The sequence below is a fragment of the Hippocampus guttulatus genome, chromosome 13 (assembly GCF_054856545.1).
Source record: "Hippocampus guttulatus isolate MCC_2025c chromosome 13, RoL_Hgut_1.0, whole genome shotgun sequence".
Classification (NCBI taxonomy): domain Eukaryota; kingdom Metazoa; phylum Chordata; class Actinopteri; order Syngnathiformes; family Syngnathidae; genus Hippocampus; species Hippocampus guttulatus.
Genome location: NC_141273.1, coordinates 19,485,396 through 19,505,748, shown reverse-complemented (window position 1 = coordinate 19,505,748; position 20,353 = coordinate 19,485,396). Strand labels below are relative to the sequence as shown.

At 43.5% G+C, this 20,353-nt stretch overlaps 1 protein-coding gene across 4 annotated transcripts in view; it reads right to left on the bottom strand.

Annotated features, from left to right (window-relative positions):
• Nucleotides 1–19,430: 19,430 nt before the first annotated feature.
• Nucleotides 19,431–20,353, bottom strand: part of atp10d (ATPase phospholipid transporting 10D) — a 91,563-nt gene continuing 90,640 nt past the window's right edge. For all 4 annotated transcript variants that reach the window (XM_086128036.1, XM_086128037.1, XM_086128039.1 and 1 more), the window contains one exon: nt 19,431–19,821. In XM_086128036.1, the coding sequence (XP_085984162.1) occupies nt 19,746–19,821 (76 nt within the window). In that variant the 3' untranslated portion in view covers nt 19,431–19,745. The remainder of the gene's footprint in view (nt 19,822–20,353) is intronic.

The following is a 20,353-nucleotide window of genomic DNA, read 5'->3' as shown; positions in this document are numbered from 1 at the left end:
GAAGTTTTTATAGAGACTTCTACTGTTTAAGTGTATTACTGAAAGTGCATTTTCCAATTTTATATTAGTGTTGAATTGTTCATCCAGGTAATAGTCAGAGTTTGTTACCCTTTGTTTGTTCTGGAAGAAGTTGTTGTCTGGGTCCAAATTGTTCTCGGGATCGAATGGCTTATAGTCAATATCTTCAAAGGGTTGGAAGTCCAATCGATTAATTCTGACACTTCTACAATGATCGTCTCTGGCTCCCTTGCGGTCGTCGCTGGCTCCCTCGCGGTGGTCGCTGGCTGGTTGTCTCCCGGCTTCCTCGCAGTCGCTGGCTTCCCTGCAGTCGTCGCTGGCTTCGTCGCGGTCATCACTGGCTCCCTCACGGTCGGTCGTCGCTGGCTCCCTCGCGGTCGGTCGGTCTTGAAAAAGTTATTGTCCGGGTCCAAGTTGTTCTCAGGGTCAAATGTCTTGTGGTCAGTAGGGTTGGAAGTCATCAAAGGGTTGGAAGGGTCATCAAAGGGTTCGAAGTCCATGTTTTTTGGTATGTGAATTTCCTGCTTCAGTAGGGTCAGAGTTTTTATCTTCGGGTGGTGAATAATTCTCAGTATGCTGCTTGATGGTGTTGAACTCGAGCCTGTTGTGTTGGAGTACTGGTGCGGGGGTGGACGATAAGTTTGTCATGTCTTAAGTAGGCAGTTTCCCCTCTGTCACGTGCAGCTTTTAATTTTGGGAGGAGCTCTTTTCTTTTTTGTCGTACGGCATCTGTAAAGTCTTCGTTGATGTAGATGTTGGAGCCTTTTAAGTATTTAGCTTTTTTTAGGATCCTTGATCTGTCCTTGTATTTGAGAAATTTCACCACAACTGGCCTCGGTCGAGGTCTTCCAGGTTCTTGTCTTCCTGTGCGGTGAGCTCTCTCCACCTCAATTTGCCCCTGTATCAGCAGCTTCTCCTTGAGGATTTTTTGAACTTTTTCCTCTGTTTCAGTCCACGTTTCTCCCGGTTTTTCCTCAATTCCATCAATTACCAAGTTGTTTCTTCTTGACTGTCCTTCCAAGTAGTCCATCTTGTCTGTTAATACAAGCATGCCGTCACATATTTTGTAGAATTCTGTTTGCATGTCTTTGGAATGGCCAGTTTGACAGATTAGATTTTTTTTAATGTCGTCTACCTCTTTTTGGGTAAAGTTGATGCTGGTTTTTATTTCTTGGACTTCCCTGGTAAAAGTGTCAAGTCGTGAATTTTTTGAGTCTATTATCATCTTGACAAATCCTTTGAAATTTTCCTGTTGTTGTTGCAAGAGCGCCGTAAAAAGCTCTTTTTGTTGCTGGAGTAATTCGTTTACTTGAGTGAGGGTCAGGAAATCCTCATCCTGCTTTGTGTCTTGCTTCTGTTTGGGTGGCATTTTGTTGGGTCTCGTTGCTAGCCAGTTGTATGCTAGTTTGTGACGTGTCCAGTGGGCTTGCTGCTGGGTGTTTCTAACGTGGCAAGTGGGGTTGCCGGCTCCCTCTCGCTCGCTGGCGTTCGGCTGGTTGGTCTCTGGAGGTGGGTTCCAGCTGCGTAGTGACTTTTCGCAGTTAGCTTCCGTGCTAACGTCCGCGGTTAGCTTCCGTGCTAATGAGCTAGCGTTTCGTCCAACCCCCTCTTCACGTCGCCAATTTCTACACACGCGCTGCCACCATGTTTCGCTCTGTTCTTTACTTTCAAATGTGGGAAACTTTCACAAAAAAAAGTATTAAAAAAATAAAATAATATATCAAAGCAGGTCACCTTTAAGTTACAGCGGCACATAACCTGTGTAATGGGAATTTGACATCGAACGGAGCTAAACTATCTAACTGTTTGTACCATTGAATGGTGAACAGTCATTAGCAGATAAGCAGAGTGCCTTGCTTGCTTTATTCTGTTATCACTATCCATGGTGCTGATTGTGTCGAATCAGCGCCTGCCAAGACAGCATAAAACAGCGGTGTCAAACATATGGCCCGCAGGCCGGAACCGGCCCCAATGAGGTTCGATGAGGCCCGCAGGATAATTTAAAAGTGAAAAATGCATAAAAGACATGGAATAAATATTTTAATAAGGTGCAATTCACTGTTTTGATCAGAGTAGAAGACAACATTGTTTTAATCAGAGAAGAAGACAACAGCAGTCTCAGTCTGTCACTGAGACAGACCCAACACAACAGACGCTATAAAAGACATGTGAATACTTTATTCTTTACACATTTAATAGCACTCTCCTTAATTTGTAAGGTGTAGGCAGGGATTAAATTTAGATTTTATATGCACATATGCAAATGGTTTAAAAAGTCCTTTCTTTATGAATCTTGTTTAATCTTAAAGTGCATTACTATGTTTTTCATTACCAATTATTTGTTAAAGTTTTGTGCCTTTGTACAATCAGTGGGATCAATTGCAATGCATATATGTGAATGATAAAAGTAAATTGCACATTTGTCTAAGGAAATCGAAGGTGCTTCATGAAATGTTTGGTAAAATACGTGTTCATTAAATTTCAACATTTTCCTAATGTTCTTCTGCTTCTTTCGACCAAAACAAAGGAAAGACATGATATCTTTTTATTTATAGCAAAGTATGGTATAATTATAATGGTCTGGCCCACTTGACATCGACCGAGGCCGTGGCCCGCAATGTGAAATGAGTTTGACACCGCTGGTATTAAAAAAAAGGAGTACCTGTCTGGTCGGGAGAAGGCTCTGTTGACGGATCTGTGAATGGTGTCTCTCAATGTTGTTTGAATTGTAAAATGGTACACGAGAGCTGCCAAAGTGCATCCCATAGTGCAGCGTCAGGTCTCGACTAACATAGGCACTGATTCCTTTTTACAAACTCACAAGCTCTTGTATCGATTTTATTTTTCTATTTTGTTCATGCTTGGGGCTGTTATGGCTGTTGCTCATCATTGCATGTGTTTATGTATGCATGCACGTGCTGTAGCGGGTCGATCGCGGGAGGTCGGTTGCTTGAAAAGTCGATCTTCAGTCAAAAAAGGTTGGGCACCCCTGTGCTAGAGAGTTGCATCCTGTGATAGAGAGTGGACAGATAGGCTTGGAATTGAACCTGTTGGGAATTCCTTCAAACAGGAAGAGTGAGATTGTCGACATTGGCTCAAAAGATGATGCGATTGAACATCACATGAGAACAGACTTACCTGCCATAGAGAAATCAACGGGCAAACCCCCTGAACTGGGCAATATTCCCCTGAGCTATAGGTAGCGCCAGGGATTGTTCAAAAGTGCCTCAAAGTCAATGCAGGCAGCAACCACCCATTTGAGAGTGCTAGAGTTTTGATCGAGAACCCTGTTCTGCTGGCTGAGCCTATTGGCAGTGATTGAAAATCCAAGAACAAAGGCCCTTTCCTCGGACGAGTTCCTGTTGCAGGTTTTGAGGATGCTGAGTCACTTGGTCCGGCGTTCACAGAGAAACAGAGCCACCTGAGAGATTGCAGTATGTTCACTTAGGAGAGGTATTGGCAACTGCTGCGAAAACTCTTTTTCATGAACTTTGCTGCCACAATGTTGAGTTGTTCACAGGCACGGCACTCAGCCTACGCTGATCACGCACTGCGCGTAGGGCACCAACAGGGCGGCAAAAAATAAATGAATAAATCACGATCGGAAAAAATCACAACAATAGGAATTATAATAATAGCAGTATATAATATTTATAATGAAGGTTTGTAAAGTATGTTAATAAATGTGTGTAATATAAAAATAACACGAAAAAAGATTAATGTCCTGTGCAAACTTTTCATCGGTCTACCTTTGGTCTTCGTATAGGCCTTCCTCCACTCCTAGCAAAAACCTGCTGTACCTCAAGAAATGCCAATGGGGATTGCATTATTCAAGCTGGCCAAAAACAACCCAAAATGCTGTTGTAGACTAGTTGTGAACTGAACATTGATTACGCGACGAAATTTAAATTCAATTTCATGAGATAAAGTTGTTTCATATGCAACGACTATGCTGACATTTTCAAGAGGTTCATAGGCCAAGAGTGACATTTATTGGTGAAAACTGTAATTAGGGGGGGAAAAATATCTAAAAGCTGAGTAGACTTCTCTCTTTCATATTCACTGTTTTTACATTCTGTCCAGAATATTTATATAGTGCCTCATACATCAAAAGGACAAAACTCTACCTATAAAGGTAGAGTTTTGTCCTTTTCATGTACCCATGTTTTAAATATAGGCCGACACAATAACATAATTAATTTAGAAAAGGTTTGTATCATGGTTCAAACTATATTTCACTGTAGAATCCCTGTATATTTTGTATTGTATTTCTAAATACAGGATCAATGCTTCAATATGTTCAAGTAGGAACTCAAGGCCAAGTGAAAGTTTCAGATGATCAACCATCCACCACAAGTAGAAATGATCAGCCATCAACCAGCAGGTCAATAGATGCTGGATGTTGCTGCAAAGCCTATCTATTCTTTTTGGGCAAGTTTTTGAAACATTAATATTGACGTGTTATTTTGTCAAATAAAGCAAAACTGACAAATACTCAGACATTGTTCATTTCTGTCAGGGGTGGTGCTAAGTGTATGTGTGTGTGTGTGTGTGTGTGTGTGTGTGTGTGTGCATGTGCGTACGTGCTTTTTTTTTTAAGAGGGGTGGAGGGGGCACCACAAAGCATTTATCCTTCACGTTCACCTATCCCTTGACTTCTGTAGAAGTCGTTGAAGCGCCTGCAAAGCCTGTGCCACACTATCCTCCACCAGTCTCTGTCCTCCACTGCTCTTTGGGACTCTGCCAGGCCCAATCCTGTCCGTTCTTGGATGTTGTCCTCCCATCTCTTTTTCTGTCTTCCCCTTTTTTGGTTTCCTCTGACTGTGCCTTCCAGGATGGTCTTAGCGAGGCCAGATGACCATTTCAGCTTTCGTTTTTTCACAGTTGTAAAAATATCATGTGGTCCAATTGTGTCTGTGATCTTCTTGCGGACCTCTTCATTTGTCACGTGTTCAGTGTAGTGGATGTCTAGGATCTTACTGTAGCATCTCATTGGGATGGCGCTGCTCTGCAGGCGACATGGAGGAAGGCCCCTGCTGCTGCTGCATTCTGTTTGGCTGTTTGTGGTGTGTTATGTTGTTTTGTGTTGCTCTGCACACTGGACAGAGCGTCTACTTTCTCTGCACTTGTCTTTGTGCGTCAAACTGAGCGTTGATGCATCAAACTGGGGAAGAATGAAGCCTCTGTTTTTTGTATGGCGGATGGTATCCGGGCTGCCGGCATGGTGTTTTGCCGGCGTGCTCTCCAGCACGGGACACCTCAATTAAGCGGGATCAAGCTCCAAAACCTAGGGGTTTATGGACGTCCTCCGTCGCCAAGCGTGCTGGAAGACATTCCCGTGGAATTACAGCGGCGGCCCACGCCAACGCCGAGCCGTCCCAGGAGGATCAGGAAACGGGGCAGGAGAGGAGGCGTTCGGCAACGGGTGCGTAGAGCTGTCAAACTTCCACTCCCGCCCATCCTGCTCTGCAACCCGCGATCGCTCAAGAAAAAACTGGACAAGCTGCGCACCCAAGCAGCTTTGAATATCGTGAGTCTGGTTTGCTGGTGTTCACCGAGACCTGGTTTCACGCGGATGTTCCGGACAATTTCATTCAAATTGACGGGTTCACTCACATACGCGCGGATCGAGAGGACTCTTCCGGGAAAACGAGAGGGGGCGGTCTCTACATCTACATTCGCGACAGCTGGGGTCGGAATTTCGCCACTAAAGACAGATCCTGCAACCCCGATCTGGAGCTGCTGTGCATATCCCTGCGACCACACAACCTCCCGAGAGAGTTTACCAACATTTTTGGGTGTGTCATGTATGTGCCAGCAAACGGGAATGCTGCGAAGGCAGCGAGACAGATCACGGACTGTATCCACCAGCGTTTACAAGATAAACCTGACACCCCCATGTTTATCCTCGGGGACGTAAATTACTGTAATCTGGATAAATCACTGCCGAGCTTTCATCAATATGTTCAATGTGGCACGAGGTGTATCACTTTATGGTCTACTTCCCATCTACAGGTCAGCTTTTAAGTCTAGCAAGCCAGAAATCAAAACGGTGAATGTGTGGTCAAACGACAAAGTAGAGGAGCTCAAGGGAAGCTATCTCTGCACAGATTGGAGTGTCTTCTTCCAAGACACACATGTTCATGAGGCGGCAGAAGTAATAACAGATTATGTCTCCTTCTGCATGCACATTATCCCTCAAAAAACTGTAAAAATATATGCAAACAATAAGCCGTACATTACGATGGTATGAATGCATAAGGAGGAAGAAAAGAGCCCATAGGCTTGGCGACGACGCTGGGCTAAAGTTGGCCCAGAAGGATCTCAACAGGCAACTAAGAGCAGCATGGTCTAAGCACAAAGAGCGGGCAGAGCAAGTCCTGTTTAATTTCAATACAAAGAGGTTGTGATTTCTACATGCGTTTTGAAGTTGACACTTCCAAAGAGTGTAATGAATTGCTGTGCAATCTGCAGTATGATCCTAATAACAGGGTGTTAATCGACTCAGTTAGTGTTACCCGTGTTTTTAGATCACTGCGCGTAAACAAAGCCACTGGACCAGACAATATATCTGCTTATTTATTAAAAAAACACTCTTGCTTCATACCCTCAACTATTTTCGACTGTTTTCGTCCCGGCGTCTCAGCGTCATATCTGCTCGGCTCTCGGACCAGGCCCCGTGCCATCTCCGCTCCGTTGTGCCCCGTGATGGGGGTCGGCAGGGCCTGTGTCTGGGTTCTACTGTTGTGGACCATCCTGTTGGTCCTCCATCGACCTATCGAGGGTCTGCTCCAGTACTCGGTGGCTGAGCTCCTCAGGCGCCGCTTCCAATGGCTGGGCCCTACTCCTGCTCTTTACCTGCTCCCGGACATCGTTCGCTTTCCTTCCCGGAAATACATCCACCATGGGTCTCATCGGGGCTTCTGCCTCAACCGATCCAACAGCATCACCTCCTTCTGGTCATCCTCCCGTCGCCCACCCAGAAACACCGGCCGGTCCGTCGACCATCGTGTGTTAGCCGGCTTGGCTAGGTTGGCTAACGGTCCTCGAAACAGCGACACTGCCGGCGCCAACTTCGGGCTACTCAACATCCGTTCGTTTACGGGGAAGGGTAATCTTATCCAAGATATCCTAACTGACCGTAAGTTTGACATTCTTTGTTTGAATGAGACTTGGCAAACTCCTGGCGACTTTTCACAACTTAACGACTCAACTCCCCCGGGATTTGTTTACATGTCCAAGCCCCGCGGCTCCGGTCGCGGAGGTGGTCTCGCAATATTATACCGCGAGAAGTGGAAAGTACTTCCAGTCTCTCTTCCTTCACTCTCCTCGTTTGAATGCCTTGTCTGTCAAATATCCGGACCCACTCCCACAATTATTGCCACAGTCTACCACTCCCCCAAACCTCATTGTGACTTTTTAAATGAACTGTCTGCTGTCCTCACCCATCTCTCCTCTTTATCTCCAAATATCATCATCCTGGGAGATTTTAATATACACATGGACAACACAGCCCTTCCTCTTACCATTGACTTCACCTCTTCACTTGGCAGTTTCGGTTTCCATCAGTTTGTAGACTTTCCCACATACATCAAAGGTCACACCTTGGACCTGATTTGCTGCTCTGGTCTTACCCCTCCACCTGTACTGCCGATGAACTTCCAATAATGGACAACTTCCTCATTTCATTTAACATTACGCTCCAGCTCTCAATCACCAAATCACCCCGTACCATCGCCTACCGTAATATTAAAGACATCAACATTGATTCTCTCACTTCACGGATCGCCACCCTGACTCTGGACACAGACTCCACTCCTGACGATTTGGTTTCCCGATATATCTAATCAACATCCTCAATACGCTCGCTCCTGTCAAGTCCCGCTCTGTCTATTTTACCCGGTCTGCCCCCTGGTTCAAAACCCACCTATTCCGACTTGCTTATTCTACTTAAATCTATCTCTTCTTTTATTTATAATTTTATCAGTGGTTTTATTGTTTGCTCTTGCTTGTAAAGTGTCCGTGAGTGCTGTGAAAGGCGCTTACAAATAAAATGTATTATTATTATTACAGCTCTTCAATCACCCTGACAAGGTTGGTGTTGATGTTATACTTCCACATGGTGGACCACAAGGCGGCATGCCAAACCCTGTCAAAGGCTTTCTTGAAATTGACGAATACGTGGTAGAGGTGTTGTTGGTGCTGAAGATATCTCTCGCAGATTATCCTCAGGTTGAAGATCTGTTCTGTGGTGCTTCTCTTCGCGCTGAAACCAACCTGTTCTTCCGCAATGATGGTCTCAGCTTCGGGTTTCAGTCTGTTCAACAGTATCTTCAGCATAAGTTTGCTTGGATGGCTGATCAAGCTGATGGTGCGGTAGTTGTTACATTGCTGAAGATTCCCTTTCTTGGGCAGAGTGATGATCAATGACTGTGTCCAAGAGGATGGCCATATCCCAGTGTTCCAGATGTTGTTGCAAATTATGGTAAGAGCGGTGATGATTGCCTCTCTTCCTGCCTGCACTAATTCTGCAGGTATGTTGTCACGACCTGCTGATTTGCCTTGTTTCAGTGATTTTACTGCTGCTTCGACTTCTTCTCTAAGGATGGATTCTCTAAGGATGGATTGTGAGCCCTCTTCTGTTGTTGGCACAGGGCAATTCAGTACTGTTGGGTCTCCGTGGAGCTGGTGGTTATAAAGTTCAGAACATTATTCTGTCCACCTGTCTAAAATGTCTTTGTCTTCAGTGAGGCATTTTCCTGCCTTGTCCTGGATAGTCTTAGGTCTTCCTTGCTTCTCAGCGGTAAGGTCTTTTATCACCTGGTAGGCCTTGTTGGTGTTGTTCCTTTCTAGGCGCTCTTCTATTTCCATGCATTGTTGTTCAATCGAGGACTTCATCTTTCTCTTGATTTTATTGTTTGCTTCCCTGTATTTCTTGGCTCCCTCTGGGTCTTTCGTCTCCTTCTTCAGTTCTCTTCTTATGTCACACAATGTCATGATCTCTGTTGTGACCCAGGGTTTCTTGGGGTGCTGGTGTTTTCCTAAGATTTTGCTTGCAGTTTCAATTACTATTGTGTTGAATGCCTCCACAGTTGCTTCTAGGTCGAGATCGTTCTCATTAAGGATCGTCAGTGGTGCGAACTTCCCTCCAATCATTGCCTGGAACTCCTCTGTTACTGTTGGGTCCTTCACTTTCTCTAGGTTGAACCGCAGCCTTGTGAATTTGGGCTTGTTGATCTTTTTCAAGCGCATTTTGAATGTCATCATCACCAGATCGTGGTCGCTTCCAATATCAGCACCACGGAAAATACGAGTGCGAGCGACGTTTACTCCAGCTCGAAAGCGTTTGGAGACCAGGATGTAGTCGATCTGGTTATGGTATTAGCCACCCGGGCTGTGCCAGGTCCACCTTCTAGAAATATTGTGCTTACCAAGTGTGTTTGTGATGACCAGTTTGTTGGCGGCCGCAAACTCTAGGAGTTGGAGACCTCTGCCATTTGTCAGCTGGTTGCATGAAGGTCCGCATGTGCCCCTCCAGTTTATGTGTGCGTCTTCTCCAACTTTGGCATTCCAGTCACCTTGTACCACGAGGATGTCCTTTTTGGGTGTCTCGTCAATGACTTCTTGTAGCTGTCTGTCACTGTAGTCCGTAGTAGGTGTGTAGGCTTGAATAACCGTGATGTTAAAGGGGGATGCCTTTTGCCGGATGGTTATCAGTCTACTGGAAACTGGGCAGGAACCCAAAATAGTGTTCACAATGTCTTTGTGAACAAGGAAGCCAACGCCTTCTTCGTGTTTGTCTTTTTTCCACTGTAGTACAGCTTGTTACCTTCCTTTATAGTTGTTTCGCCTATGCCTGTCCATCGTGTTTCGCAGAGGCCCAGAAGGTTCCAGCGATATCTGCTCATCTTATGAGTGAGTTCTTCAAGTTGACCAGTTTGCCAGAGTGTTCTGTGCCATTTATCCTTAGGGCACCAAAATGGCAAGCACTGGTTGTTCATGATATATAATGATCAAGGAAAGCCATGCGTGGAGACTTACACACCTTCAAGCAGGGAGAGCGTAACCTGGGGTATGGCATGGGAGAGGCATTGGAGAGTAAATACAACTATTTGAAGGAGTATGTATTTCATTCAATATATAGGAAATGAATCTATCTATGGTGATGAAAAGCGAGTCATTATTAAAATTGTCTTTTCGAAAACAAAACGGAACTAACTATTGTTCATGGCATTACATAATCAGGGCACAGAATGCTTGTGGGGTGGCGGCCAATGAGAGGTGCCGTTTTCTCTTGATGTCTTGCTGTGCCATCAATCTACCTCTCTTTTTCCTGAAAACTAATTGTTGCTAAAATGTAATTATTTTCTCTAGACATCAAGCATGTTCCTGGCTAACGTAGCCGTTCGACATTTTTTCTGATGAGTGTTCATGGATGCAAATATGCATGTGGGATTAAGTTCACCTGACATTACTTAAGCGTGGACAATAAAATAACTAGATTATGTATCCTCGGCCCGCTTAGGTAAGGTCTTTTTGTGGAGTTTCCGATAAAGGACAGCCCTGGTTGTACTTGTTTCCTCGTGAGTTTATTCCACTACGGTGCCCTGAACTCCAAAAGTGTGGGAAAAGTGGTGGCGAGCCAATCAAAAATTGAACTCAAATAATGCTTGATGTCCGGACTATGTGGTAGGATAAATGCAACTGTCTTCATTCACTTCTTTTTACGTGCTTTGGATGTTCCATCGGGATTTCAAGACTGTGCACACGTGACTGCAGGAAAAGGGTGCGATATGAAGACTCTTGAACCCAGATTTGGTTCACTCCAAGAACAAATTGTTGAATCGCTTAACGTGCTAAATTGTTCTTTCAACTGTTTGTGACTTTAGTAACATTTAAAGAACTTAAGTGTGTAGACCAGTGTTTTTCAATCTTTTTCAAGCCAAGGCACATTTCTTTCATTAAAAAAAAATCTCGTGGCACACCACTACCTGAAAATGTGAAAAAAGCTTATTTTAACAATTGTTATATTGTTCCTGAAAATTAACGCAATAACACATTGAAAAGGAATCAAATGGACATCAATCCAATATTTGGTGCATTCGTTTTAATGGCAAGTAAAATATAGTAAATATTCTCGAGTACGGACTCGTGTTTGCGCTGTCCAATTTGTCCTGATAACAGAAATTCCTCATTTGGGAAATGAGCATGGTACATGTCCTTTATGAACCTGCAAGTATGTTGACAAAATGCACGTGTAACAACAAAATCAATAAAATACAAAAATATACTGTCCAAAAAATGTTTATATAACAAAAACTGCAATACAGGTGTATCCAAAAAAAAACACAACAGTAAAATACGTACAGTATTTTAATGTTTATTTTTTTCTGTCTTGGGAAAAAAATGTGTATTTTGGATTGTTTTGTTGGATCATTCTTTGGTTTATGACAATGTTTGCCTGCGTGTCATACAGTTTTCTTGCTAGTTGCAAGTAACTGTCCTGTTGATCACCGATGTCTGGTAATTCTTGTGCATACTGAAGGATTTGTGTTGCCATTTGCATTTCTTCCTTGCTGGATGGTGGCTTGTCATCAGGAGTTGAATCGATGCCTTGTTTTTTAAAGTTTCGTAGATTTGCGTCTTTCCGACTCCAAGTGTCTGCTGGATGTTTTTAACTTTGTGTCCAGCCTTGCTCAAACGGATGCATTTCACTCACTCCGCTCCAGTCATTACAGTTCTTCTACGTTTCGATGCGATGATCTACACGATGTAAGTGAATAAAGTTAAAATATTTCGCAATTACAGTAAAACGCACGCCAATAAAAAGTCACTTACACGTCTTCGTTTCGAATCTGATGAATGAAAACGGCGAAGCGAACACGTTTCTTCGGTCGTGTCGAGTGAGTGCTGCTTTTAAGATAGTGCCGCGTTCTACAGGACGTAAGTGAAAAAAGTTAAAATCATTCACAATTACAGTAAAACGCACGGCAATAAAAACTCACTTACACGTCGTCGTTTAGAATCTGATGATCGAAAAACGCGAAGTGAAAACTTGTCTCAGCGTTGTCTTTTCCGTCGCATCGGGTGGGCGTTGCGTGTATTTAAGCTGCCGCGGCATTACGCTTCCATCCGGGTTACGGGTAGTGGAATTTCCGCTTACGCAAGTTCCGGTAACACATAATATCGTAGTCAAAATGTTAATGCATAGGTTTTTATTACGGGTGAAGGATATTCTTTTTCACAGAATTCCGGGGATGGGAATATTTACTGTATCGTCAATTAGAACTTTAACTTGCTCAGGGTGGGATTTTTTTCTGTGTGACAGCCGGTTCTTTTTCTCCCAGTTGTATGCGCTCTCCCGCAATACTGTACCAAGCCCTTTTCCCATCTTGAGTCTTTGTATAATTCCAACATCATTCAAATTACTTTTCTGCTGAATGTGTTGCTTGACGTAGTCCAGCTTCCATTTCATCCGTATTTTTCCATCGGAAAATTTGCTTACAGCTTAAGCCTTGCTGCATGTTTTGCAGAGCAGACCTTTCTCACTCGAAAAAGAAAATATCTCCTCCAGTTTTACTGCTTGTTCTTCTATTTGCACAAACTCCGACAGCCATTCCAACTTAAAACTGCAGTTCATTCTTATTTTGGTTTGAGGAGTCGACGTATCACATTCACTGCCCGGTCGTTTCGCCATGATAAAGGATTAGCATTAGGGTCACTTATCGCTGCCGCACTGTTATGGAGCAGAGAATATGCGCAAGTAGTGTCAATGCCGTGATTGGCTGTATAGCGTCATTGCATCGTATCGTGTGATTGGCTGGACACCTGTCACTCACTGAATTCCACAGCAAATTGATACAGAAAGAGAAGTTATAGATCTAATTCATTTGCAGTGGGTTCATTGCGCTGGATAGGTTTTCTTGTGTGCTGAGAGTGCGCGACCAGTGCGCAGTTGCGCCGCTTAGAGGGAAGATTGGTGCCATTGCATCTCCACTAAACATAAATCTAATTTAAAGATACCTTTCGTTGTATTGCCTCGCGTCGGAAACTTCGCTTGTCTCGAAGCATAAGGCAATTTCCTGGAAGGTAAAGGTGACAGTAGTGCCTGTGGTGGTTGGAGCACTTGGAACAGTGACCCCCAAACTGGATGAGTGGTTGCAACAGATCCCGGGAACAACATAGGACATCTCAGTCCAGAAAAGCACAGTGCTGGGAACAGCAATGATACTGCGCAGAACCCTCAAGCTTCCTGGCCTCTGGTAGAGGACCTGAGCTGAATGCGGGAGGGACACCACCCGAGGGGTGAGATGAGGATTTTTTTATTTGTATATTGTTATGAGGCGAAACAAGCAGGCCATGTGGGGAAAATAATCAAAAGTCAATTCAGCCAGAATTCAGGAAGGAGATTTTCCCGTTTTCTTTATTGCAGTTGGAAACAGCTAACCAGGTTTCGCAGAACACATGTACCAATGCTCTCCAACTGTCCGCCCCGCAGTGATTCCTCAATCCTCTTTTAAAAAGAGTTCACCTGAGCTTCAGGTCAATCAGGTGCGAGTTGCACTTGGCCATTCCCAGATGGTTGCAAATACCTTTCCTGAAATAGTTAGTGTCTCCAAGACGAATTAAGCATCACACAGCAGCAGTTTGGGATGGAGAGAAATGTGCAATCTACAATAATCATAATTTAACATGTGTCATTTGGCATTATATATATATATATATATACAATCTATACAGTGAAACTCCTCTAGAACGAAACCTACACAGGCGAAATTACCCCCTAATGTGAAAAAAATCTTCATGCATTAACACCATTCCCATTCTCCTGCCACCCATACGACGAAAAAACAACCCTGTTGCGTTATACGAAATCATTTTCTCTGCTCCTGCCTCGCGAAGACATTCACTACGACGAAGTCTAATCCTACAGCGACCTCTACTGCTTCGTTCGGAAACGGCAACAGCAACCACCACACTGGTTTACATAGTGAACGATGTTTATTTCGGTCACAGCTGCGAGTTTCCTGAACGCAACATCCTCATAGCTGCTCTGCCATTGGCTTACCGAGCATCATCCTGGCCATTGAGGCCAGGATGATGATGGCCTCAATGGCCAGGATGATGGGACCTCACTGTCCATGTGTGTAGATAATGTAGCTAGATCCATGCAAGATAGAGTGGAATGCATCCGATTAACTGCTCAGAGTAAATTGCTTGTGGCTCGACGGACAGTCAAATAAACGAAAGTTTCCTGGAATGCTTTACTTGTTATCATGCTAAAAACCTTACGCAAACTGGAGCACTAATTAGAGAGAAGGCGAGTTCCATCGCGCTAACTATGGCCATTGAGGACTACGAAGCGTGACGTGGCTGGCTTTAAAAGTTCATTGCATGACATCAGCTGAGCAACGCTGTCTTGAGTGGCGATCGAGGGGAGGTCAAGTTAGAGACAGTGAGATGGTGGAAAGAAAAGCCACCGGGTCCAGGAAGCAATTGTTATTGTTAGATTCAGACGCAGCATGAACGTTGTACTGCTAAAATGGCTACAAAATGGACCTTTGGTTGTCAAGCAGGCAAGAGAAGAAGAGCTCTGATACTGGAAGAGAGGGTAAAAGTGATCAAAATGAAAGACGGAGGAAGCAAAATAAAAGACATTATCCAAGAAATTGATGTAAGTGAAAGTGAATGCTGATCGTAAATTTCGCAATTTCTTTCCCTTTTTTTTTCTCTCTACACTGACAATATGAAGTGTCAAATAAGTGTGTGCTCATACTTATGCACTATTGGAATAAAAATAAAGAATACACTTAAGTTTGTGTATGCGTGTACACATTCGTTTGTGTGTGTGTGTGTGTGTGCTGACATCTGAGATCAAATTTGCTACAATGAAAAACCCCCTGTTGTGAAAAAGTTCTTGCTGCAAACATGATTTCGTTGTAGAGGAGTTTCACTGTACATATATATATATATACCGTATTTTCACGACCATTCGGCGCACCGTATTGTTGGGCGCAGTCTCAGTAACGGGTGATATTTCTGTATTTGACACATACACAAAACGCACTGTGTAATTGGGCGCAGCCAGGCATGGTAAAACAGACGCCATCTTAAACATACGGCATGTTAGGGGTGTGCCTTGAGCGTCCTCTTCCATGGTCACCCTTCACTCATTGGCTACTGGTACCTGCTAGGGGCGTGCCTTTAGCGTCTTCGTACACACCCACCCTTCACTCATTGGCGGACTTCCGCATGCCTGTCGCCTTTTCTCTGTATAAACAGCGTGTCGGCCAGAAGTGCTCTCTGTCAGGCTTTGGAACTCGGCGCATACACTAGACGCTCCGCATTATAAGGTGTCCTGTCCATTATGGAGAAAATTTAAGACTTTTAATGGTGCCTTATAGTCGTGAAAATACGGTATATACAGTATATACAGTATATATATATATATTCTTCAATGCTTTTGTTTGTGCAATACCCTACATCTTTTCTGTGCTTTGGTTTCCGGCTTTCCACAAGCAAAGCTCGGATAAATCATTCCATTGTTTTCAAATATCTTAATTTTTATTTTTCGACACAATATACGATGGGAAAAATTAATAAATCAACAAACAAATCAAAGAACATAATTTCCGCTGGGACCAGTTCAGCTCACTGTGCTGCGTGCCACGATGAGTGGTGGTGGTGGTGGAGGACCCCAAAAAGCAGGCAGGACGGAGGAGCAGGGTGAACTTGACAAATTGTATTAAAAGAAATACAGAGAGAACTGAATCTAAAACAAACAAAGTCATAAGAACAAAAAGAATCCAAAGTATCAAACAAAAATCATGACTGAAGTTAAAACCTAAGAGTGACCAAAACATAACTGAAACAAACATGACAGAACAAACAATGAGTGGTCATGGTCGTCCTTTTAAGCAACATAATGGCCAACAGGTGTGCAGCTACAGGTGGAGCCCTACAGTGCCACCTGTTGGCCACAAACAGAACCATGACACTGCGCCTGCATATGACGTCGAGCACGGCACAGTTAGTGATTGGTTGAAGGTCAGAAACCATGGAAACACAAAGTGTTTCTGGTGGCTGTTTAATACAGGGTGACCCAAAAAAAACGGGCCCCAACTCTAATTAGGCCCCGTTTCTTAGTGTTTTGTCCGAATGAAATGAAACTTTGGCCATAACTAGTTTATTATATTCAAAACACTTTGGCCTTTTTTTCTCTGTTCTACAGCATATGTTCTAGATGGCCTCCATTTAGCTCCGTGCATTTCTTGAGGCGCAGCACGAAGTTGTCCATGACGTTCTTACAGACTGAATTGGTAATGGCTCTTATCTCCTCCCTGATGGCTTTCTTGAGTTCCGTGATGGTTCTGGGTTTCCTTGCGTAGACTCTGTCCTTAAGATAGCCCCAAAGAAAAAAATCTGGGGGACTTACAGTAGGTCCGGGCTATGGGGTGGCCACTCAAAATCTGTCTTGAGACTGATCACTCGGCCTCCGAAGTTCTCTTTCAGCCAATCTCGGGACAGGTTTGAGGTGTGAGAACTTGCTCCGTCTTGCTGGAACCAGAACTTGCTCATGAGCGACGTGTAGATGGTCTGGAGCTCATTCTTGAAGGTTTTGAAGACGTTCACATACCGCTCCTTGGTGACTGTCACTGCTGCGCCAGATTCTTCGATGAAGATTGGTCCAATGATGCCTCTGGCCGAGATTTCTCATTCCAGCAAGACTATTTACCACAGAGATAGTGCCAGCACATACAGCATCCATATGAAACTTGCAGGGGCCGCACTAACATTAAACTTTCATAGCAAGGCGGGGGCCTCAACCTAGTGTCCTGCGGGCTGCATTTGGCCCACGGGGTAAAGGTTCTAGACCCCTGATGTAGACATAGAGATTCATACATCATTTTTTGAGTGTGGTGGGGTGTGGATTTCGCCATACGATGTGTTTTATTATGACAGCCACGCAAGTGTTTCGACATGATAAGATAAGAAAACCTTATTAGTCTCGCAATGGAGAAATTCCCGATTCACAGCAGCAAAGTTATGAAAGGAAGAAGTAGAACAACAAAATATAGGAGCTGCTGGAAAGGCAGCCACTCACGCTGCGCCATTTTGAAGTCAAAATTAAAAAAAAATAACACAACTCAACACATAGGACACAGACAGTCATGCAATCTTCACCACTTTTCTGCATACACTTTGTTGTCTGAAGCAGTTATAGATGAAAGAGGAGAGGATCAAAGTGTCCTTTCACCAGTGGATCAGAGACGTCATGCTGAAAATGTGCACACGTCTGCTACAAGCTAAGTTTTGAAAGCAAACACGAAGCTGTAGCGTCCATTGACGAAAAAGAGATTGGCTCACATCTCCTGTCCCATGTAAATCCACTTCAATTCCAAGCGCTAACGCTCCTTTCTTCTCATCGTCGGCTCCTAAGCCGTACATCCATCCAGTCGCAGACCATTCAACAGCACCGATCTCTCCGCTGAACAAAGTGGGGCTGTGAAAAATGCTGCCCATAACAGGCGCAAGACACAAGCGCCACGGGACTGTCCAGCAACGACAGTCAAATGGCGCCGACATTCCTCCCAGGCAAAAACAGTGCTGGTATACCCATGCTGCCGAGAAGGCGCAACCACCAAGGACAGAGTTTCCTCCTTGATGAATGTCGTGGCCAAAAAATGCTGAAAAAAGTCCACATCAGGTCCACACGATGTAACAACAAACACAAAGTGACAAAACAAACCAAAAAACAAAACAAAAAAGCAAGGCTCATGAGAGCACTTGCCGACGGCTGCCTACTCGGGCGCCATCTTGACTTCAAAAGCAATGAGGCCCCCTGCTCACTTTTTCTCTGGTGGAGAAGTACTGTACAGTCTTGGGGTTGGAAGTGTTCTTATGCAATATCTGCAATCCAGTGGTGAACAAGGTAATTGCAACTTTAAACTGTTCCACTACAGCAAACATTATTATCTTCAAAAAGTAATTAAGGGCTGCCAGTTGCCCATCCCATTGTTTGTTTCCCTTTTTCATTTAACGACAAGCTATCATGATTACACGTTGTGCCCGTAGGTCAGCTTGAATTCGTTTGTGATTAGCAAGGCTTTTTAGTCACCATTAGAACAAACATTTGCTGCAGTCTCGCATCAATTTTTTTTTGTCCAAGTCCACGGTTTGACTCTCCTTACTGTACTTATTCTCAGATCCTGATGCTGTTTTTTCTTATTTTTCTTGCCCTTACTGTTTTGTGACACATTATACAAAGGTTGAGTCAGCCTTGTTTAACATGAATGGAGGGCCTAAATCCAAAAGTTGAAAATGGTTTGGATGAGCTCAAACTGTTTTCAGAAATGAAACCCTCCTCAGAAAAAACAAACAAACAAAAAACAAACGGAAAAGCCCCAGTCCTGCCATTTTGGAAACATTTTTTTTTTAAATAAAAACCTAGATGCTGTCAATATCAATATTTCAATTCTCCTTATTTATTTGCAAGCACTAACACAAAGTAACACAAGCACATTCCTGGTTCTAATACGGTGTCCTCACTGTGGTCCTATGACCTGTTTTGGAGAGGGAAACTAGCTTGTAGTAGATTTTTGTGAACTCTTGATGGCGCTATAAAGTAAATTAATCCTCATAAAGTGTTGGTACATGTGCCAGCACGGTTTACTGAGAGTTTTGATGGTTTATGGGGCTTACACATTGCGTCCAAAAACAATGTGAAATGTGGACTCTTCAGACCACAGAACATGATTCGAATTTGCATTAGTCCATCTTAGATAAACTCGGGCCCAGAAAAGCAGGGGGCCTTTCTGGGTGTTTTTGATAAATGGCTTTTGCTTTGCATAGTCGATTTTAAAGTTGCACTTACCCATGTAGCGCTGAACTGTATTGACTGACAGTGGTTCTCTAAAGTATTCCTGAGCCCATGTGGTGACATCCTTTACACATTGATGTTGGTTTTTGATGCAGTGCCATCTCTGGGATCAATTCAATGTCGGTTTTCCGCCTTGCAATTGCACGTTGAGGAACATTGTCCTGAAAGTGTTTTGCTATTTTCTCCCGCAGTTGTTCACAAAAATGTGACGCTCGTCCCATCGCCCACCCTTGCTTGTCAATGACTGACCAATTAAGGAAAGCTCCTCTTTTACCCAATCATGGCACCCACCTACAGTGTTCCCAGTTAGCCTGTTCACCCATGGGATGTACCAAATCGGTGCATGATGAGCATTCCTCAACTTTTTTTTTTTTTTTTTGCCACCTGTCCCAGCTTTTTGGAATGTGTTGCAGATATTAAATTCTAGGTAAATTATTATTTGCTGTAAACAATCATGTTTATTACTTTGAACATTAAATATCTTGTCTTTGTCGTGTATTCAATTACATAAAGCTTGAACATGATTTGCTCATCATATTGTATTCAGTTTTTATTTGTTTAACCCAACGACCTAACTTCACTGGAATTAGATTTGCAATAGCATCAAGTACTCCTGAAAAGCTCATAGTGTGTGAACAGAAAACATGGAGCGAATTGGGCAAAGCTAACGGTACCGGTAGTCTTCAATGCGAAAATACTCATCTCGAAAATATTTCTGTCATTCTTTATTTTCTAGTGCAGACCATTATTATTGATTTTGTGCTGGGCTCCAAGTGGGGTTGTCCTCACACTCTGGCTGCCACAGAGTGTTTAAGCTGTAGTGCTGCATTCTTCCTTGGCACTTCTCTCATTCTACTTCCCTGAGAGATGTTTGCATCAGAGCAGACAAGTGCATGGTGTTGTGAAGTGCCCGGAACAACAGTCTGCAAAGGAAGCAAATTCGAAAAGGGTTACAATTTTAGCACTGGCATAAACCCTAAATGCAAGCTCATTTGAGAGCTAAAAGTATTCGTTTGGTACTGTTTACACTGAAGTCCTGTTTGTGGTGTTAATGCACATTTAAGAGTTTTTGCTGAATGTCAAACATGCAAATCAAAAATACATTTCTGCAGTCTTTGGAAACAAAAGAAAATTATTTCTAAAATACTACAAACACAAAGCAACAAACACTCTTCATCTTTTGTCCTTTTGATTTTTGATGAACAAGAAATGCTGATGCATAAGTACAAATAACATCATGCATTTATGTCAGTTTGTTGTTTGGGCAGGCTTCTTTGGCACACAATTGGGTGACCTGATGATCTGCTTGGCATTTATCTACAGTACTCTTGGCACAGATACAGTAATCCCTCGTTTATCGCGGTTAATGGGGACCAAAACCACCTGCGATAAACGAAAATCCGCGAAGTAGCAACCAATTAACATATATATTTTTAAAAAATTGCCCACGTGGGC